The sequence below is a fragment of the Callionymus lyra genome, chromosome 18, assembly GCF_982586985.1.
Source record: "Callionymus lyra chromosome 18, fCalLyr1.hap1.1, whole genome shotgun sequence".
Lineage (NCBI taxonomy): Eukaryota > Metazoa > Chordata > Actinopteri > Syngnathiformes > Callionymidae > Callionymus > Callionymus lyra.
Window position 1 is genome coordinate 12,422,243 of NC_141835.1, and position 21,920 is coordinate 12,444,162.

Consider the following 21,920-nt stretch of genomic DNA (forward strand, 5'->3'; position numbering starts at 1 on the left):
TATCCCCCCAACACCTAGTCCCAAACTCTAACCAGACCACAGCAGTCCATTGAAGGTAAAATTACCTTAAGATAATCATAACTACCTAACCATATCCCCCTCGCTCTAGCCTTACCTGAACACCCTGCAACCGCAAAAAAATGCCCCTTAACCTGACACTAACTGGATCAGGAAAGCGAAAAAAGAAAGGTACTGACAAGAAGTTATGGATATAAAGTTAAAGTACCTACCCCGGCCAAAATAGAGATTCATTTTCAGCTTAAATAAATTAGGATCAACAGGTTATTTCAAATAAAATGTAAGTTTTCTGTCTTTTCGACATGAATCGAGCTGGAAAAAGCTCAGTAGTCGCTGATAGAAGAAAAAAAATCTTTGTTCGTAATGAAACCCACCCCGGTGTCAGTGACATCCCCCGCAATAGAAATAACCGAAATCCATCTCTCGAGGTCAAGGTCACGGGGGTTGGTCTGAATTCCAAATTCGTCATTTGGAATTTGCTTCGACATCGAAGACAGGTTTGAGTGAGGGCGTGAGCTCGGACTGTGGTTGGGGTGATGGTGGTGGTGGGGGGGGGGGTGGGGGGGGTGTTTCTCACCACCTCGACTTTACCTCGGGGGCATCGAGGTGCGTTATCGTCTGTAACTCTTAAAATACTGAAGTCGCGCGACTCAGAGACGACCTCCCGCGGCCGGGACTTCCTCTCTGCCGTTCCCTCTCCCCTTTTCCCCGGGCAAACATTTCCCCCGGACTCTTTTGTTTGCCGTGATCCAGGTTACCATGGCTACCCGCTGGCGCTTTATGAGCACCTCATCGCTCATCTAAATATTCCTAGTTATATATGGTAATGAAATGCACACGCCATTATCCGGGCGTAATGAAATACACTCCATTGTCTCTGATTAGATGGCAGAGGCTTTAACTCGGGGCTGCCGCAGTGTTCCCCCGGCTGCGAGAGCGACTGCAGCGCCATTGGAGTCGAAGCCCATTCACGCCATTCAAGCGGCGTCGAACAATAACAACACACAGTCCGGTCGCTGTGCCTGCTCGCGGGCTGTGCCGGGGGTTCCGTCGCCCCGATAAGAAGATGCTTTTTTCGGGCTGACGTTTGGACGTGAAAGACCAGACAGAACCGCTTTTAAATTGATGTCACTTGTTGTTAATATTTATAGGTGCGAGTGTTGCATTCGAGGCGGTCGGAAAATTCCATTATTCACGCGAATAAAAAATGAACTTGATAGAGTCAATGTAAGCAGTAAAGAAACAACAGTGGTCAAATGGAAAAATGTCTCAAAAAGGATAAAAACTGAGGGTTTAAGTTTCATGAATTAAATCATGAATGTCATTGTTAATATGAATCTATATTTTTAAGTCATTTTGACAATTTCGTCTAGAAAAGTCCAAGATAGAATTTGCATCTAAAATATTACCTTAAAAACTTCCATTCCATTTTATTTTGCTTTTGATACTAAACTTTATGTTTGTTTGTTTAGAAATAAAAGTACTATTTATCGTATATATATATATAAAAAAAACACGATTTATGCTATTCCAGTGAAACATATCACCCCGGAACAAAGACAATGTTTACTCAATCCACATCACAGACAACATATTCAAACCATGGCTGGAGCCAAGGTCAACACACGTTGGACACGTTCCACTGCCAGTCCAAACACACAGGTCCACACGGTGTTCTCTCCACCCCGGAACAAGTTATAAACCAGAAAACCAACGTTTTCTTTCAGTTCTATTTGTTGTTGTTGTTGTTGTTGTGTGTACAAAGGTTGTGTGGAATGTTAGCTAGCTAAGCTAGTAAATAGCATTACTAAATGCTGTCATTCAGAGGCGAAATAAACCACCCCATACTACCACAAAAAATACAATGTTGTTCTTAAAACAGTGGCAATACAACTGATGTTGATAACATATTATAGATGAGGAAACGTTTTCATTTAGTTTTTTTGTGTTTGTAAAATTTGATCTTGATGCTAGCTAAGCAAATGAATAACAGTGCTAGCTGCAGTCTTTATGAGGGGAAATGAACCACCCCATACCACCACAAAATATGTGTGGTTTACAAACTGGCAACACGACTTTTTGATTCTGAAATTCGGAAACATTTTTATTTCGTTTTTTGTGTTTTTAAAATTTGAACTTGACGCTACAATAACTAGCTGAGCTAGTCAATAGCAATGCTAGCTGCAGTCATTCTGAGGGGAAATGAACCACCCCATACTAACACACACAAATCACATGTTGTGTTTAAAACACTGGCAATAAAACTGATTCTAATAAAAAAAAAATACAGATGAGAAAACATTTTCATTTAGTTTATTGCGTTTGTAAAATTTGAACTTGATGCTAGCTTAGCTAGCTAGTCATTCTATGGTAAAAATGTCCTGTAAGCTTTTGTCTTTATACATTTTGAAGATTAAAATAAAATAATAAAATCTAATAAAAAACAAGCCTATAAAACCTTTACATATTTTTGTTTTTTTTTTCTATCTTATTTCTATTATTATTATTATTTTTTCTATGTCACCTGATGATGCACAAACAGCCAGAGACAAATTCCATGTATATTGTTGACATATACTTGGAAAATAAAGTCTTTTTTTTATTCTCTTATTCTCTCATTTCTAATATCAAATTGAAAACGTTCCGTGTATCTTGTTCCGTAACGGGGTGGTAAAAAACAACAACAACTGCTCTGACTGGAACGCTAACTTCAATAAAAATGTATTTTTTCTTCTTTTTTTTGTGGCCTAGCTTCAGAAGAAGAAGAATAAAATATAGCCGAGACTCGACGCTGTTACTTATTTAAGGGACTGAAACTTCCGACGTCCTACTTAGAAATAAAAGCTGCGGTAAATGTGCTTCTGATATAACTTGTTCCCCCGCAGAGACCCCCGCACACAAGCTACCGTGTGTGTGTGTGTGTGTGTGTGTGTGTCAGCATCTATTTCCAATTGAGTCTGGGGGTAATATCTGCAGATTGGGTGGTTAAGTCGCTCTGCATTTCATGAGCTGCTGCTGTCACCGACGGTTATCTCGCGGCTGCTCTCCGAGGAGTTGTCGAGCCGAAATGATTCTCCGAACCCCTGAATAATGCATGAAATTACGTAATGCAAATGGAGGCTTTATTCCATGCGCCGCCGCCGCCGCCGCAGAGGAGGAAGAGACAGTGGGAGTCCCCAGAGTAGACCCGTGAGAGAGAGGGCGGGAAGGTCAGAGAATTAAAAAAAAAGAAAAAAGTCTTCACACTTTAAGAAGTGGGAGATGTGAGGCGCGCCACAGTTAATCACGGGGACATTATGGGATGTTTATTGAGCCGAGGCGTTGAAATATTCATTAAGGTCGGCAGAGTCTGCCCGCGATGAAAGAAGCCAAATTGATCAATTAACTTTTCTTATAGGACTCAGTTTTCATCTGTTGATCTGTTGCCGGGTAACAGTTCTTATAGGGTTTTTTTTTCAAAATAAAATGCCGTCAGGACATAGAAAGAGAGACGGGGGGGGGGGGGGGGGCACCCTAGAGAAATAGCCAGTCCAACTGAGCACATATAGACGAACAAACAGCAACAAAACATGCATTTTTTTGTGTTCTTAGGTGTTCTTAGACCCAGAGACAACACAAGGGATACCAAAAACACATTTGTTTTTTTCGGTCTTCCGGGTCACCTTGACCCAGAGACAACACAAGGGATACCACAAACACATTTGTTTTTGCGGACCGGGGTCACCTTGACCCTGAGACAACACAAAGGATACCACAAACACACTTGTTTTTGGGGTCTTCGGGTCACCTTGACCCAGAGACAACACAAGGGATGCCACAAACACATCTGTTGTTTACGATATTCAAGCCACCTTGACCCAGAGACAACACAAGGGATACCACAAACACATTTGTTTTTGTGATCTTCGGATTCACCTTGACCCAGAGACAACACAAGGGATACCACAAACACACTTGTTTTTGTGTTCTTCGGGGTTCACCGTGACCCAGAGACAACACAATGGATACAACAAACACATTTGTTGTTTACGGTCTTCAGGTCACCTTGACCCTGAGATAACACAAGGGATACCACAAACACAATTGTTTTTGGGGTCTTCGGGTCACCTTGAGCCAGAGACAACCCAAGTGATACAACAAACACGTTTCTCTTTGCGTTCTTCGGGTCACCTTGACCCAGAGACAACACAAGGGATACCACAAACACATTTTTTTGGGGGGCCTTCGGGTCACCTTGACCCAGAGACAACACAAGGGTCAAGATATTTCTGTATTATTATTCACGACGTGTGCGTCTTCAATAGAAGGTGTTAAATATATATATATAGAAAAATATAGTCTGAATTTTCATTCACGTAGTTACTCTGAGAACTTCCTGTTTTTTTCCGAAAGGCGTTAATTGCCCGACATGACGGCTAAATGAGTGTGAGCTGGTCTGCAGCAGGACCCGGACTACAAAGGCGCGTCTGGCAGGTCTCACCGACTTCAAAAAGCACATAAAGGCTCCTTTTTTTCCTGAAAAGACTCCTGTCTTTTTTTTTTTCTCTTCTTAATCTTCAGATTGAGGGGGTTTATTCCCGTCTTTTGTGCACTTTTGTGTCGGGTTTTAACGCCCGGGGATTAAATTGCTGTTGCGGAAATCATTGTTTGTGTTGCATCCGACCCGTGCCCCTCGACCGGTTCTTAGTCAAGAGGCGTCGTTGTCGAACAACTGGAGAGAAATCATTGCTGCGACTTGAATTAAAGCAGAAGAAGAAGAAGAAGAGACGGAGAAGAGACGGAGGGAAGATCTGTGCTTGTTTTGTTGGTCAAAGGTCACATTATGATTGAATAACGTACGACTTTTCTGTCATAGTAACAACAATTAAATGGAAAAAAAGCTTTGATTTGACTAAATAAAAGTCAAAATAAATGTATAATAATAATAATAATAATAGTCTTATTATTTTTTTAAACCTTGTTCTTTGCAAATAAAACATATGTTTGTGTCATTAAAATTATTATTAATTTATTTTATGACCATTTATCATTTTATTTAGATAAAGAGAACGTACTGTAATGGGGAAAATAAAAAAGAAGAAATAATTGAATACATTAAAAAAAAATATTGGTTGAAATATATTTAATTCAATTAATTAATGGAAAAAAAGTATAAATAATTGAACACTTAACAGAAAACTATTGGTTGAAATATATTTAATTCAATTCATTTATGTAATTTATTTGTAGTTTTATTTTAATTCTAAAAAACACATTTTCTATCTATATTTTCTTATGTCACATAATGTCAATAATAAACTAATAAATGGATAAATTAATAGCGTCCAAAAATTGAAAAGAACAAACAGTAAAAGTAATAAAAAAAAAAGTAAAATAGAAGAAAATATAACAGAATAAAAATAAAATACAAGTAAAATGTGAAATAATAAGGTGGTTGAAAGTATGATTCTGTGATAACAAGTCCAAAATTTAATCCCATATTTTAGTTTTTTACGGACTATAGTACAACTAATACACTGAAGTAACGAGAAAACACATCAAAAGAAAGATAATAAGACGGTAATGACGGCTATAAAAGACACCGTATGGAACATAAATGGATGTTTAAGTGTTAAAGTGACACGTTCGTCTGCCTGGCAACAGAGAGAAACATCAGTCGAGCGTCGTAGCGTATAAAAAAGGGGGGGCGGGTGTCGCTGAAAGAATGTGAGCAGGAAATAAAAAACAAATATGTGATGGATCTCATTTCTCTTCACCTCCTCACCAGATTCCTGTCATTCTCCAGCAGAGAGCCACCGGGCGTCCATCTGCCTATGAATAGAAGCAGTCACGTCACCGATAGCGTTTAATGAAAAATCCGCCCTCGCTCTGGAAGGGAAGGTGGAGGTGGAGGGAAGGAAGGGTGGGGGGGTCAACAAAGAGAGCCTTTCACTCAAGTGGAAACTCCTCCGCCTCCTCCTTCGCTTTCTCATTTTTGCCTTTTTTTTTTTTTTCTATTCCACGTCGCAAAAAGTGCCAAATGATTGGGTCGAACCCCCGAGAGGTTTTCAGGTGCCGCACAAAGAGTCATGTGGGAGGTTCGAGGTCGCAGAGGTGACGAGGAAGAAGAAGGTCGAACATAAAATACTTCAATCACGGTTTTAATGAACACAAACGTAGGAGCAGAGATCGACAATATGAAGAAACATGGAACCGATAACTTGTTCATACCTTAGCTTCCGAGCACGAGAGGCTAAATAGCATGTTTCCTTTCCATCACTGAACTTGTTAGGTTGTATCGTTGGACTAGAGTCTAACAACTTTATTTATACAGAGCTAGCTCTTTAAGAACTTTATTTATACAGAGCTAGCTCTTTAAGAACTTTATTTATACAGGGCTAGCTCTTTAAGAACTTTATTTATACAGGACTAGCTCTTTAAGAACTTTATTTATACAGGACTAGCTCTTTAAGAACTTTATTTATACAGGGCTAGCTATTTAACAACTTTATTTATAAAGAGCCAGTTCTTTAACAACTTTATTTACACAGAGCTAGCTCTTTAAGAAATGTATTTATACAGAGATAGCTCTTAAGCAACTTTATTTATAAAGAGCTAGTTCTTTAACAACTTTATTTACACAGAGCTAGTTCTTTAACAACTTTATTTATACAGACTAGCTCTTTAATAACTTTATTTATACAGAGCTAGCTCTTTAACAACTTTATTTACACAGAGCTAGTTCTTTAATAACTTTATTTACACAGAGCTAGTTCTTTAATAACTTTATTTACACAGAGCTAGTTCTTTAATAACTTTATTTACACAGAGCTAGTTCTTTAATAACTTTATTTACACAGAGCTAGTTCTTTAATAACTTTATTTACACAGAGCTAGTTCTTTAATAACTTTATTTACACAGAGCTAGTTCTTTAATAACTTTATTTATACAGAGCTAGTTCTTTAATAACTTTATTTACACAGAGCTAGTTCTTTAACAACTTTATTTATACAGAGCTAGTTCTTTAATAACTTTATTTACACAGAGCTAGTTCTTTAATAACTTTATTTACACAGAGCTAGTTCTTTAACAACTTTATTTATACAGAGCTAGTTCTTTAACAACTTTATTTATACAGAGCTAGTTCTTTAACAACTTTATTTATACAGAGCTAGTTCTTTAACAACTTTATTTATACAGAGCTAGTTCTTTAACAACTGTATTTATACAGACCTAGCTCTTTAACAACTTTATTTATACAGAGCTAGTTCTTTAACAACTTTATTTACACAGAGCTAGTTCTTTAACAACTTTATTTATACAGACCTAGCTCTTTAACAACTTTTTTTACACAGAGCTAGTTCTTTAACAACTTTATTTACACAGAGCTAGTTCTTTAACAACTTTATTTACACAGAGCTAGTTCTTTAATAACTTTATTTACACAGAGCTAGTTCTTTAATAACTTTATTTATACAGAGCTAGTTCTTTAATAACTTTATTTACACAGAGCTAGTTCTTTAATAACTTTATTTATACAGAGCTAGTTCTTTAATAACTTTATTTACACAGAGCTAGTTCTTTAATAACTTTATTTACACAGAGCTAGTTCTTTAACAACTTTATTTACACAGAGCTAGTTCTTTAATAACTTTATTTACACAGAGCTAGTTCTTTAATAACTTTATTTATACAGACCTAGCTCTTTAATAACTTTATTTATACAGAGCTAGTTCTTTAATAACTTTAATCTATACAGAGCTAGTTCTTTAACAACTTTATTTATACAGACCTAGCTCTTTAACAACTTTATTTATACAGACCTAGCTCTTTAACAACTTTATTTACACAGAGCTAGTTCTTTAATAACTTTATTTATACAGAGCTAGTTCTTTAATAACTTTAATCTATACAGAGCTAGCTCTTTAACAACTTTATTTATACAGAGCTAGTTCTTTAACAACTTTATTTATACAGAGCTAGTTCTTTAACAACTTTATTTATACAGAGCTAGTTCTTTAACAACTTTATTTACACAGAGCTAGTTCTTTAACAACTTTATTTATACAGAGCTAGTTCTTTAACAATTTTATTTATACAGAGCTAGTTCTTTAACAACTTTATTTACACAGAGCTAGTTCTTTAACAACTTTATTTACACAGAGCTAGCTTTTTAACATTTTTATTTACACAGATCTAACTCTTTCACAATATTTTCTGAACAGGTCGAACTGGTGACGCCCACGACGACAAAAGGTTCTGCTAGAAAATGTTTCTTTACACTAAGACTTAATCGGATCTTCTCGGGGAAACACTGCCGCCCGTCTGTTCAATAAACTTTGGTGTGTCTCTCTGAGGCGTTCCTCGCCCTACAAATGAAATATGTGTTCTCATATGAGCCGGCAGGCCACGACGGCGGCGATGAAGATATCCATCTATTCCGCGAGAGGCGAGTCCCAGATGGCTTCTTTCTGCCGGTTGCCCCCGAAAATCATCCCTCTGATCATCCGCCCATTAATCACAATCATAAACAGCAGGTGAGCGAGACGCTGACAGCTGGACGGTGTAAATATTTGGGCGGTGGAGAGACCAGGTTCTAGCGACGGAAAAATCCCGCCGGACACAAATCATCCTGTTTTTGCGGGGATTCAAACGCGGCAGGGGGGCTGGAGGGGGGTAAATAAGAGGGTGTTCTCCGAGGAGCCAATCGTCCGTGTGTGAATGATGATTAACTGTAATTACGGGGACACTACCTGGCCGGGATGCCAGGAGCCAGCCAGGGAGATTAATGGGGTTTCGCTGGAGAAAAAAAAAACGGAACAAAAGCTCACATTTCCGCGGTAATGAATCTCTCCGGTACTGGGGTTGGCTTCACGTGAGGGGGGTGGCCCCGGCGAGGTTCATTGCAGCAGGGATGGATGGCTGCAAGGCGTCGAGCGTCGCAGGAGGCGCCACAACCAGCAGAAGCAGGAAGCAGATCGACAGCCGTTAATATTAACTAACCGGTGTTTGCTTTGGCTAACGGCAGGAATGCGAGGGTGAATCATCGCCTGTTATAAACCAGTTGTTTTGCTATTGAGGAGCTTCTAAAACATAAGACGTTTCCACAATAAAACTATAAACGGCACAAAAAAATACATTTATTATGATCCAAATCTACTAGTCCCTGATCATTATTCAAACTATGGCTGCGATGAAGTTACTGTGCAATAAAAAAAACAGTAACAATGTGAATAAAGAAGGAAAACTAATTGAAATTCCAAAAGTACACATTTGAAGACAAACATAAATATTCACTTCCAGATTTCTTGTCTTTTAATAAAGTGGAATCAAATAAGCTCCTTGACAGGGGTATGTGCTGTCTCAGTGCTTTCTACCTTATACAATGTTATGAGACTATTATTAATTTATTTTATGATAATTAAGTTTTACATCGAAATTGTTGGACAGAATTTGTTACAAAAAAATGTAACAATAAGTTTGCTGCTAGTTATTTAGTAGTTAAATCAATCTAATTGAATATGTAAATGGTAAATATATAATCAGTTTAAATAATATCTTGCTGTTATATGACAAAAAATGTACCATAACTATTGTTATATCCTATTCATGCTGCAATTTATTCTTAAAGAGTAATTAATATTTTATAATGGTAATAATTGTTGTATTTTTTTTTTTTTATGATAGTTTACGATAGTTTAACAAAAAAAGGAAAAAAAAAATTCTAAATATTTAAAGAAGGCTTTTTACTGTTTCTTTATATATTTTTTTATATTATTTTATATCATTCTAAGGCTTGAATAATAAACATTGTATTTAGGTACATAGAAAAACAAGTGGTGGAAGATGAAGTGAGTAGTAAAGGTCATAAAACAATACTTGTAGTCCCTTGAAGCACCTGAAGAAGAGCCGTTCACAGTTTCACTGACTTGCTGAGATCAGGAAAGTGTTTTTAACGTGTGCTTAAAGGTTTATAACACAGACAAAATATGTCATGCTTGACAGCAGACTTGCATGATTCATTGCTAAGGGACAATCAAATCCTGCGAGATCGACTGAGGACGAGAGGATACAGTCGACTCCAGCAGCTTTTGTATACGTTTGGACGTATTTTGGATAAAAACAAACGAAAGCGACTACGTCAAGAGTCATGTGGTCTGTAAATTCTACAATACCAGATTCAAGTACTCGACAATACTACACATATATCCTTGTTACTACAGTATCACAATCGTATCGTTGACCCTGTATTGTATCAACGGAATCTTGACAACACACTGTTTTTCTTAGAAGTATTTTGCAGTTGTTTCTTTATTTCACGTAGATGAAACTAGCATCTTATCTTTTGTTGCGAGTTATTGGAAGTGTTGTTTTTGTTCATCGTGTATTTACTGCAGAGTTTCGAGCGCCCGCGGCGACAGAATCAGCGTCAAATTTCACGTCCAATCATAAACAAAGTTGATTTGTCCGTGTTCATATCGGTATTACAGGAAGCAGGTTCCATCTGTGAGGAAACGCACACTTTCGCCTGGAGGTGGACGTTTTATTACACGTGTCTCCTGTTATAAATCTCCCTCTCGGGAATAAAACCGTATCTTCGCGGTGACGGCCTAGTGGTTGACGCCTGGGAAAAAAATATATATATCGATGGACAGAAAAAGGAAGCAAATAAGATTTAAACGCGTCGGTTGCCGCATAAATACCGTGTAATAATTCAAACTAACAGGGAGAGGATTCACGTCACGCCCTTTAACCTGCAGCTCACTCTTGAAATACAACCTGGAGGTTTTAATGACCTCCACTCACACGTGTCTCCAACATGAAGGCGGAAACAGGTTAAGGCGTGTTCCTTTTTTTTTCTTTCACATCCCAGTTCGGCCCGTTTTTTGGTTTACGGCCTTCTAATCCGGATAATGACGGCCTGCCACTGAGCCGGGCGATCGAGCACGGTAGACAGAGAGAGAGAGAGAGAGAGAGACTAGTCTTTAACCTCTAAACTGTGATTCATCACAAACGACAACAAAGAGAGTCAACGTCATTATCCTGCTGCTTAACAACCTGCACACACACACATACACTCTCTCATACACACACACACACACTCATTTAAACACAGACAACTACACACTCAAAGACACACACACACACTCATATCAGAATCAGCCACTTTTGTTGCCAGTGTTGTAAACACAACATTCTTGTGGTGTCAGCACAGAATACAAAAATGAAATAATATAACAGACAAAATGAGAAATAGAAAAAATAGAACCAAGCAGCAAAGCATCTACCCTCGCACACAAGTGTGTTGGTGTGTGTACATCTGCTTATGCTTGTGTGAGTGTGTATGTTTACTGTACTGTACGTGAGTGTATGTTTGTAAGTAAGTAAGTAAGTAGATAAGTATTTTTTATTTATATAGCGATTGAATGCATGTGTGTATTTCAATTTATTTGTGTATCTGTGTACATGAGTGTATGTTTGTACTTGAGTAAATGTGTGTCTTTCAGTGTATTTGTGTGTCTTTCAGTGTAAGTTTGACTCGTCAGAAGAAGGAAACACACCAGTCTGACCATGAACCATGTTTATTAAGAAGATTTACTGAAGTTGCATGAAGACATTCTCGTCACCATCAGTTATAAGATGATTAAATCCACACGTGAATCACAAACAAACAACAAAGTTCTCAGACCTTCATCAAAACATTGAGGCTTCATGTGATGATGTCACTCCTGGAGACACACACTCACACTGTTGTCTACTTCAGCTTCACAAACTCACACGAGGACAGAACCCAGACTCCAGCATGTAGAGGCTGAGTGAACCTGGTCTGGACTCTGTGGAGGAGAGTCATGGTCTCAGAGACGCTGTAGAAGCACAGAAGACCTGCAGAGTGATCCAGGAACACCCCGACTGTGGAGGGTTTAATATTAGAGACTGTAGTGTTTAATTGGTTGTGTCTGAATGAACAACAAGAGTTCCAATTTAAACACCAAGATTTATTATTTTTTCCAAAAAAACTTTCTTCTCCTGATCTGCTGATGTTCTTGTATGAAACTGCTAGTAGAGCATCTCCTTCTGTTATCTTCACCTCCCAGTAACAACGTCCAGTCAGAGACTCTTCACTCAAGACCTGCCACATATTAATGAATCGGTCTGGATGATCAGGACGAGGCTGATTATTTCCCATGTTTGTCACTTTCCTGTTTCCTTCAGACAACATCAACTGTGAGTGTGCAGTGTTTGGATCCAGAGTGATGTCCTGTGAGTATGTGAGGAACCAGTCTCTGGTCTTGCTCTCTGGATCAAACATCAGAAGCATGTTTGTCCACGTGTCTCTCATAAAGTCCTGGACTTGGACTTCCTCAAAGCGGCGTAGAGTTTGCTGAAGGGTCGTGATGGAGGTCGTGTCTTCACTGACCTCTGAGAGTGAGGTTGTGTCTTCACTGACCTCTGAGAGTGAGGTCAAGGTCTGCAGGAAGACGGTGTGACTCTCTGTGAGTGACAGCTGCTGTAGCTCAGCATCTTTCTTCTTCAGCTCAGAGATCTCCTGCTCCAGCTGCTCCTGAAGTCCTCGGACTCGAGCGTCTTCAGTCTCCTTCTGAGATCTGATCTGCTGCTCCACATCAGACATTCTTCTCTGGAGGATCTGGATCATCTGTCCGAGGGTCTCCTGAATGGTCTTCACTGCTTTTTTAGAAGAGACTTCGATGTTCTTTCTCTCCTGCTGGAGCAGCTTCACTTCCTTCTCTCTCTTCTGGATTCTCTGCTGGATCCTTCCTCGACTCTGATCCACATCCTTCTCTCGCTCCTTCCTCTCTGCTGTGGTCGAGACGATGTCATGATCTTTGTGTTGGTCCACACAGAGAGAACAGATGAGCTGCTGATCAGAATGACAGAACATCTTCTTCTCCTCCTGGTGTTCAGAGCAGATCATCTCCTGGAGCTGCTTGGACGGCTGGACCAGCTTGTGTCTCCTGTAGGCCGGAGCCTCTAGATGAGGCTGAAGATGTTCCTCACAGTAGGAGACCAGACACACCAGACAGGACTTCATAGCTTTCATCTTCCTCCCAGTGCAGACGTCACAGGCCACATCTTCAGGTCCAGCAGAGCAGACGTCCTTAGCTGCTCCAGTCTTCTTCAGCTCCTCCACTAACTCTGCTAACACAGTGTTCTTCTGCAGGAGAGGTCTCTCTCTGAAGCTCTGTCTGCACTGAGGACACTCGTAGATGTTCTTGTCCTGCCAGTGACCTTCAACACAGACCTTACAGTAGTTGTGTCCACAGGGAAGAGTGACTGGATCCTTCAGTAGATCCAGACAGATGGAACAAGACAACAGGTCAACTCTAGTCGTCTCCATGTCTGCGACTGAAACACTCCCTTCACAGTTCAACACTTTTATACTCTCATGACGCTGCCACAATGTGATCCAACCTGCTGACTCACATATTATCAAACTTCCTTGAAACCACGTGTTTCTTCTTATTATTATATATAATTATATAATTATATTATTACTTATTATTCTTGACAATGACCTGGACACACCTCGATTCTTGCAGATGCACACAAACTCACAAATCTCTCTCCAAATAAACAAACAAATACAAGAAGGTTTTCAAATGTTTGACTAAACCATCTTGTGCATGATTCAAATACAACTGGACAAACCAGCCATAATATGGTACAGAAGAATTGAGTTGTGAAATAAAGAATTTAAACATGAGTAAAAAAGACAAATGGAGGATAAAGGACACATGAGAAGAGACGACAAGACTTTAGAGAAGGATTTTTTTGGAATCAAAGGATGTAAAAAAGAAGTAGAGGATGAAAACATGTCACCAGGAAAAGAAGGAAAGAAGCAATGATCAAGGGATGAAATACTAAAAGATGAAGGTAAAGTAAAATAGAAGGATTGAAAGAGGAGGAAGATGCTGGAGAGAGTTATACATGGGAAGAAGAATAAAAGTATGAACATGTTTGGATGAAAAACAACCTTAAAGCATTAGGTTCCACCACCATGTCTGACACTAGGGATGTTGTTCTTCGGGTTGAAGGCCTCTCCTCTTTTCACACCTAATGTAGGCTACATCATTGTGACCAAACAAGTCCATTTTTGTTTCGTGTGACCATAAAGCAGATGACCAGAAGTCTTCTTCTTTGTCCATGTGAGCCTTTGCAAAGGTCACACGGGCGTTTGTGAGCCTTAACTGGAGAAGTGGTGCCTTCCTTGGTCTGGTCCATGGAACTCATCAGTGGTCAGTGTCTGAGGAACAGTCCACCTCCAGATGTTGCCACCAGCAGAGTCCAGATTCTCCAGGATGGCCTTGGATTCTTTTCCACCTCTTTCAAAATCCTCCTGGCCAGCACAGGTGTCAGCTCTGACTTCCCTCCATGAGATGTTGCACAGTGTGGAACCTCTTGCATGTTTTAAATCATCATTTTTAAAGATATTTTCTCACAGGATGTGAAGGTTTGACTCTTCAGAACGAGGAAACACACCAGTCTGACCATGAACCATGTTTATTAAGAAGATTTACTGAAGTTGCATGAAGACATTCTTGTCACCATCAGTTATAAGATGATTAAATCCACACGTGAATCACAAACAAACAACAAAGTTCTCAGACCTTCATCAAAACATTGAGGCTTCATGTGATGATGTCACTCCTGGAGACACACACTCACACCGTTGTCTACTTCAGCTTCACAAACTCACACGAGGACCAAACCCAGACTCCAGCATGTAGAGGCTGAGTGAACCTGGTCTGGACTCTGAGGAGGAGAGTCATGGTCTCAGAGACGCTGTAGAAGCACAGAAGACCTGCAGAGTGATCCAGGAACACCCCGACTGTGGAGGGTTTAATATTAGAGACTGTAGTTTTAATTGTGTTGTGTCTGAATGAACAACCAGAGTTTTCACATATTAAACTCCATGAATTATAATTATTTCCAAAAAAACTTTCTTCTCCTGATCTGCTGATGTTCTTGTATGAAACTGCTACTAGAGCATCTCCTTCTGTTATCTCCACCTCCCAGTAACAACATCCAGTCAGAGACTCTTCACTCAAGACCTGATAATATTTAATGAATCGGTCTGGATGATCAGGACTAGGCTGATCTTCTACCATGTTTGTCACTTTCCTGTTTCCTTCAGACAACATCAACCATGAGTGTGCAGTGTTTGGATCCAGAGTGATGTCCTGAGAGTATGTGAGGAACCAGTCTCTGGTCCTGCTCTCTGGATCAAACATCACAAGGATGTAGGTGCACATGTTTCTCAGAAGGTCCTGGACTTGGTCTCTGCAGGCTGACACGACTGCTGTTACTTCCTCAAAGTGGCGGTGAGTTTGCTCAAGGGTCTTGATGGAGAACGTGTCTTCACTGACTTCTGAGAGTGAGGTCCTGTCCTCACTGACCTCTGAGAGTGAGGTCGTGTCTTCACTGACCTCTGAGAGTGAGGTTGTGTCTTCACTGACCTCTGAGAGTGAGGTCAAGGTCTGCAGGAAGACGGTGTGACTCTCTGTGAGTGACAGCTGCTGCAGCTCAGCATCTTTCTTCTTCAGCTCAGAGATCTCCTGCTCCAGCTGCTCCTGAAGTCCTCGGACTCGAGCGTCTTCAGTCTCCTTCTGAGATCTGATCTGCTGCTCCACATCAGACATTCTTCTCTGGAGGATCTGGATCATCTGGGCGAGGGTCTCCTGATTGGTCGTCACTGCTTCATCTGCAGAGACTTCGATGTTTTTTCTCTCCTGCTGGAGCAGCTTCACTTCCTTCTCTCTCTTCTGGATCTTCTGCTGGATGCTTCCTCGACTCTGATCCACATATTTCTCTCGATCCCTCCTCTCTGCTGTGGTCGAGACGATGTCATGATCTTTGTGTTGGTCCACACAGAGAGTACAGATGAGCTGTTGATCAGAACGACAGAACATCTTCTTCTCCTCTTCGTGTTCAGAGCAGATCATCTCCTGGAGCTGCTTGGACGGCTGGACCAGCTTGTGTCTCCTGTAGGCCGGAGCCTCTAGATGAGGCTGAAGATGTTCCTCACAGTAGGAGACCAGACACACCAGACAGAACTTCATAGCTTTCATCTTCCTCCCAGTGCAGACGTCACAGGCCACATCTTCAGGTCCAGCAGAGCAGATGTCCTTAGCTGCTCCAGTCTTCTTCAGCTCCTCCACTAACTCTGCTAACACAGTGTTCTTCTGCAGGAGAGGTCTCTCTCTAAAGCTCTGTCTGCAATGAGGACACTCGTAGATGTTCTTGTCCTGCCAGTGACCTTCAACACAGACCTTACAGTAGTTGTGTCCACAGGGAAGAGTGACTGGATCCTTCAGTAGATCCAGACAGATGGAACAAGACAACAGGTCAACTCTAGTCGTCTCCATGTCTTCGACTGAAACACTCCCTTCACAGTTCAACACTTTTATACTCTCATGACGCTGCCACAATATGATCCAACCTGCTGACCCACATATAATCAAACTTCCTTAAAACCACGTGTTTCTTCTTCTTCTTATATATAATTATATAATTATATTATTACTTATTATTCTTGACATTGACCTGGACACACCTCGATTCTTTCTCACTCACACAAACTCACAAATCTCTCTCCAAATAAACAAACAAATACAAGAAGGTTTTCAAATGTTTGACTAAACCATCATGTGCATGATTCAAATACAATTGGACAAACCAGCCATAATATGGTACAGAAGAATTGAGTTGTGAAATAAAGAATTTAAACATGAGTAAAAAAGACAAATGGAGGATAAAGGACACATAAGAAGAGACAACAAGACTTTAGAGAAGGATTTGTTTGGAATCAAAGGATGTAAAAAAGAAGTAGAGGATGAAAACATGTCACCAGGAAAAGAAGGAAAGAAGAACTGATCAAGGGATGAGATACTAAAAGATGAAGGTAAAGTTAAATAGAAGGATTGAAAGAGGAGGAAGATGCTGGAGAGAGTTATACATGAGAAGAAGAATAAAAGTATGAACATGTTTGGATGAAAAACAACCTTAAAGCATTAGGTTCCACCACCATGTCTGACACTAGGGATGTTATTCTTCGGGTTGAAGGCCTCTCCTCTTTTCACACCTAATGTAGGCTACATCATTGTGACCAAACAAGTCCATTTTTGTTTCGTGTGACCATAAAGCAGATGACCAGAAGTCTTCTTCTTTGTCCACGTGAGCTTTGCAAAGGTCACACGGGCGTTTGTGAGCCTTAACTGGAGAAGTGGTGCCTTCCTTGGTCTGGTCCATGGAACTCATCAGTGGTCAGTGTCTGAGGAACATTCCACCTCGAGATGTTACCACCAGCAGAGTCCAGATTCTCTAGAATGGCCTTGGATTCTTTTCCACCTCTTTCAAAATCCTCCTGGCCAGCACAGGTGTCAGCTCTGACTTCCCTCAATGAGATGTTGCACAGTGTGGAACCTCTTGCATGTTTTAAATCATCATTTTTAAAGATATTTTCTCTCAGGATGTGAAGGTTTGACTCGTAAGAAGAAGGAAACACACTAGTCTGACCATGAACCATGTTTATTAAGAAGATTTACTGAAGTTGCATGAAGACATTCTCGTCACCATCAGTTATAAGATGATTAAATCCACACGTGAATCACAAACAAACAACAAAGTTCTCAGAACTTCATCAAAACATTGAGGCTTCATGTGATGATGTCACTCCTGGAGACACACACTCACACTGTTGTCTACTTCAGCTTCACAAACTCACACGAGGACTGAACCCCGACTCCAGCATGTAGAGGCTGAGTGAACCTGGTCTGGACTCTGTGGAGGAGAGTCATGGTCTCAGAGACGCTGTAGAAGCACAGAAGACCTGCAGAGTGATCCAGGAACACCCCGACTGTGGAGGGTTTTATTTTAGAGACTGTAGTTTCGACTTTGTTGTGTCCAAATGAACAACCAGTGATTTCACGACGTAAACTCCAAGATTCATCATTATGTCCAAAAAAACTTTTGTCTTCTGATCTGCTGATGTTCTTGTATGAAACTGCTACTCGAGCATCTCCTTCTGTTATCTTCACCTCCCAGTAACAACGTCCAGTCAGAGACTCTTTACTCAAGACCTGCCACATATTAATGAATCGGTCTGGATGATCAGGACGAGGCTGATCTTTTCCGAAGTTTGTCACTTTCCTGTTTCCTTCAGACAACATCAACCGTGAGTGTGCAGTGTTTGGATCCAGAGTGATGTCCTGTGAGTGTGTGAGGAACTGCTCTCTCTCCTGATGGACCATCAGTGAGATGTTGGTCCACGTGTCTCTCAGAAGGTCCTGGACTTGGTCTCTGCAGGCTGACACGACTGCAGTTACTTCCTCAAAGTGGCGTCGAGTTTGTTCAAGGGTCGTGGTGTCTTCACTGATCTCTGAGAGTGAGGTTGTGTCTTCATTGACCTCTGAGAGTGAGGTTGTGTCTTCACTGACCTCTGAGAGTGAGGTCAAGGTCTGCAGGAAGACGGTGTGACTCTCTGTGAGTGACAGTTGCTGCAGCTCAGCATCTTTCTTCTTCAGCTCAGAGATCTCCTGCTCCAGCTGCTCCTGAAGTCCTCGGACTCGAGCGTCTTCAGTCTCCTTCTGAGATCTGATCTGCTGCTCCACATCAGACATTCTTCTCTGGAGGATCTGGATCATCTGGCCGAGGGTCTCCTGATTGGTCTTCACTGCTTCATCAGCAGAGACTTCGATGTTCTTTCTCTCCTGCTTGAGCAGCGTTACATCCTTCTCTCTCTTCTGGATCTTCTGCTGGATCCTTCCTCGACTCTGATCCACATCCTTCTCTCGATCCCTCCTCTCTGCTGTGGTCGAGATGATGTCATGATCTTTGTGTTGGTCCACACAGAGAGTACAGATGAGCTGCTGATCAGAACGACAGAACATCTTCTTCTCCTCTTCGTGTTCAGAGCAGATCATCTCCTGGAACTGCTTGGACGACTGGACCAGCTTGTGTCTCCTGTAGGCCGGAGCTTCTAGATGAGGCTGAAGATGTTCCTCACAGTAGGAGACCAGACACACCAGACAGGACTTCACAGCTTTCATCTTCCTCCCAGTGCAGACGTCACAGACCACATCTTCAGGTCCAGCAGAGCAGACGTCCTTAGCTGCTCTAGTCTTCTTCAGCTTCTCCACTAACTCTGCTAACACAGTGTTCTTCTGCAGGAGAGGTCTCTCTCTGAAGCTCTGTCTGCAATGAGGACACTCGTAGATGTTCTTGTCCTGCCAGTGACCTTCAACACAGACCTTACAGTAGTTGTGTCCACAGGGAAGAGTGACTGGATCCTTCAGTAGATCCAGACAGATGGAACAAGACAACAGGTCAACTCTAGTCGTCTCCATGTCTGCGACTGAAACACTCTCTTCACAGTTCAACACTTTTATACTCTCATGACGCTGCCACAATGTGATCCGACCTGCTGACTCACATATTATCAAACTTCCTTGAAACCACATGTTTCTTCTTCTTATTATATATAATTATATTATTATGTTATTACTTATTATTCTTGACAATGACCTGGACACACCTCGATTCTTGCTGACGCACACAAACCCCTCTTTGAATTAATGAACAAATAAAAGACTTAATCATCATGTGCATGATTCAAATACAATTGAGAACGAATTCAAACAAGAGAAAAAAGACAAATGGAGGATAAAGGACACATAAGAAGAGACGACAAGACTTTAGAGAAGGATTGTTTGGAGTCAAAGGATGTAAAAAAGAAGTAGAGGATGAAAACATGTCACCAGGAAAAGAAGGAAAGAAGCACTGATCAAGGGATGAGATACTAAAAGATGAAGGTAAAGTAAAATAGAAGGATTGAAAGAGGAGGAAGATGCTGGAGAGAGTTAAACATAAGAAGAATAAAAGTATAAATATAGTTAAAGATGAAAAGATTAGAGAATAGAATGAAAGGATGAAAACATGGGAAGAGCAAAAAAAAGTTAAACATGGCAAGAGAAAGGGATTTAAAAAGACTGAATTAAAGATAAAATAAAGAAGGATGTAAGGATGAAAACATGGTGAGATCTTCGGACTAAAATATGTTAAAGAAAAGGGAAAAGAAGGAGTGAATGGTAGAATTTGGCTGAAAAAAAAGGGACAAGCATGTAGGAAGTCTAAACAAAATAAAGTATTACTTATACAAGATGAAAGGATTAGATTATTACTTTTAAAAAAAAGACTCCAAAGATGGTTGAAGATTTAATGAACATTCGTCATCACTTCATCCATGGGAATAAAAGTCCTCTCCGTGTCCTCTAGGGGGCGCCAAACACGCCATTCTAAAGAAGCAGTGTTTGTGTTCGACGGCCTTTAAAAAGATCCACAAACGTTTAAACGAGACGTTCTTGCTGTGGTGGAGCGAGAGGTCGGTTCTGTATGTGACGTTTGGAGTCGGACCTCTTATCTCGTGCAGGTGGATCATTTATCAGAGTTTATGGGGGTCCAGTTACGGGCTCCTGGCTCTCACAGATCAGAGGGGCTTTTGTGACCCGAAATCTGACGGGAAGGCCAAGAATCCTACTCTCCTCCCAGACTGGATCCTTCAGTCCTCGACGAGGCCCAGCGAGTCGTGATGTGGAATTCATACCAAAGATTACATAACAAAGTTCTGACCCAGCAGCTGCACTTTTTTCTTTTTTTTTTAAATCAGAAAAGTTTACTTTCTAATCCCGGGTTTGAGTCTCGAGCAGTCATTATAAATGTGAAACCTGTGATTGTGTTTCAAGTCTTTCTCTACATGTCAGCGAGTAGTAACATGAACCATAAACCATATCAAAAATAATAAAATAATAAAACAGTTCCCTTTTCCTTCACGAGTAAGTGAACGGTGATGGCGCCACCTAGTGGCAAAACGAGCAATTGGCAACGCGAGAACAGCTAAATAAAATAATATAGAGATAATCCTAAAAAGATCAGATCACACCTCACATGTCAAGTTCCTTGAAATGATCATCATGACAGTGTTTCCCACCATGAGATGAAGCGTTTGCGCTCGCTCGAGCTCTTTTCTTGCGTCTGCACTTGAACTGTCCAGATTTAAAAGCTCCTGAAAGACCAGCGTGGCATCATAGTATCTCTGCGGGAGACAGAAGTGAATCTTTATGAGTCTTTGTTGCTTTTTACCAGTTGATGAACTTTATAGAGAAAATGTTTTGGTGAAAAAAATATCCATACAAGCGTCTATGCCAAGGGTTGGGCAATTAAAATTCTTCAAGGGCCACATTCAATTCTGTGAATGTTGTTAGGGGCCGTCAAGCAAAAAGAAAGACGAAAAAATCCCTAAGAAATATGACGTGTCATTAGGCCGTGACATTTATTAAGATAAATAAGCTGCAATTTTATGTTTAGTGTAAATAATAAATAATAAATACAAAATACATTTGTTAATGCATAAGAACCATTTATACATGATGTTACTTTGACGTTACGAGGGACGACTAAATAATGTTTGATCTATGCTGAGAAAATCCTTTTTTTGACGGTAGATAATACATTTACCCACAGCTATTTTTTAAACTTAAAAAAAAAAGTCTAAATTATTCAAGGTCAACTAATGTCAGACTCCAATTCTTCTCCAAGATGCAGTAAGTCCCTCATCATGTCCATATTTTCAACTTGAATTAAATTGCTCTGAAATCTGGGCAACGAGAGGTTACGAGAGTCCATTATGACATAATAATGGCTTCACTCCTCCTCCTGCTGCTGTAATCACACCCCGCTTTGTTTATACAACAAGTCCCCTTGGGGTGGAGACTTATTGGATTGATGACGTGCGGTGACAAACCTCCACGTTTGACCAATCACAGAAGAGTGGGTGTGGTTATGCTCAACAAGAAAAAAACAAGTGTTTTCCGTGGGCGGGGCTTAAGATCATTTTCTATCATTTCAA

At 40.4% G+C, this 21,920-nt stretch overlaps 2 protein-coding genes across 2 annotated transcripts; both read right to left on the minus strand.

Moving 5' to 3' along the window:
* Nucleotides 1-11,564: 11,564 nt before the first annotated feature.
* Nucleotides 11,565-13,460, minus strand: LOC148060507 (tripartite motif-containing protein 16-like). Its single transcript, XM_087779566.1, has one exon. It carries the CDS (start codon nucleotides 13,353-13,355, stop codon nucleotides 11,754-11,756), a length of 1,602 nt encoding a protein of 533 aa, XP_087635692.1. The 5' UTR covers nucleotides 13,356-13,460; the 3' UTR covers nucleotides 11,565-11,753.
* Nucleotides 13,461-14,688: 1,228 nt separating this feature from the next.
* Nucleotides 14,689-19,362, minus strand: LOC148060508 (E3 ubiquitin/ISG15 ligase TRIM25-like). Its single transcript, XM_087780412.1, has 5 exons — nucleotides 18,450-19,362; nucleotides 17,985-18,395; nucleotides 17,738-17,797; nucleotides 15,471-16,391; nucleotides 14,689-15,386 (listed from the first exon to the last, which is right to left on the minus strand). The coding sequence occupies exons 1-5, from the start codon at nucleotides 19,360-19,362 to the stop codon at nucleotides 14,692-14,694; spliced, it is 3,000 nt and encodes a 999-aa protein (XP_087636538.1). The 3' UTR covers nucleotides 14,689-14,691.
* Between the last annotated feature and the right edge of the window lie 2,558 nt (nucleotides 19,363-21,920).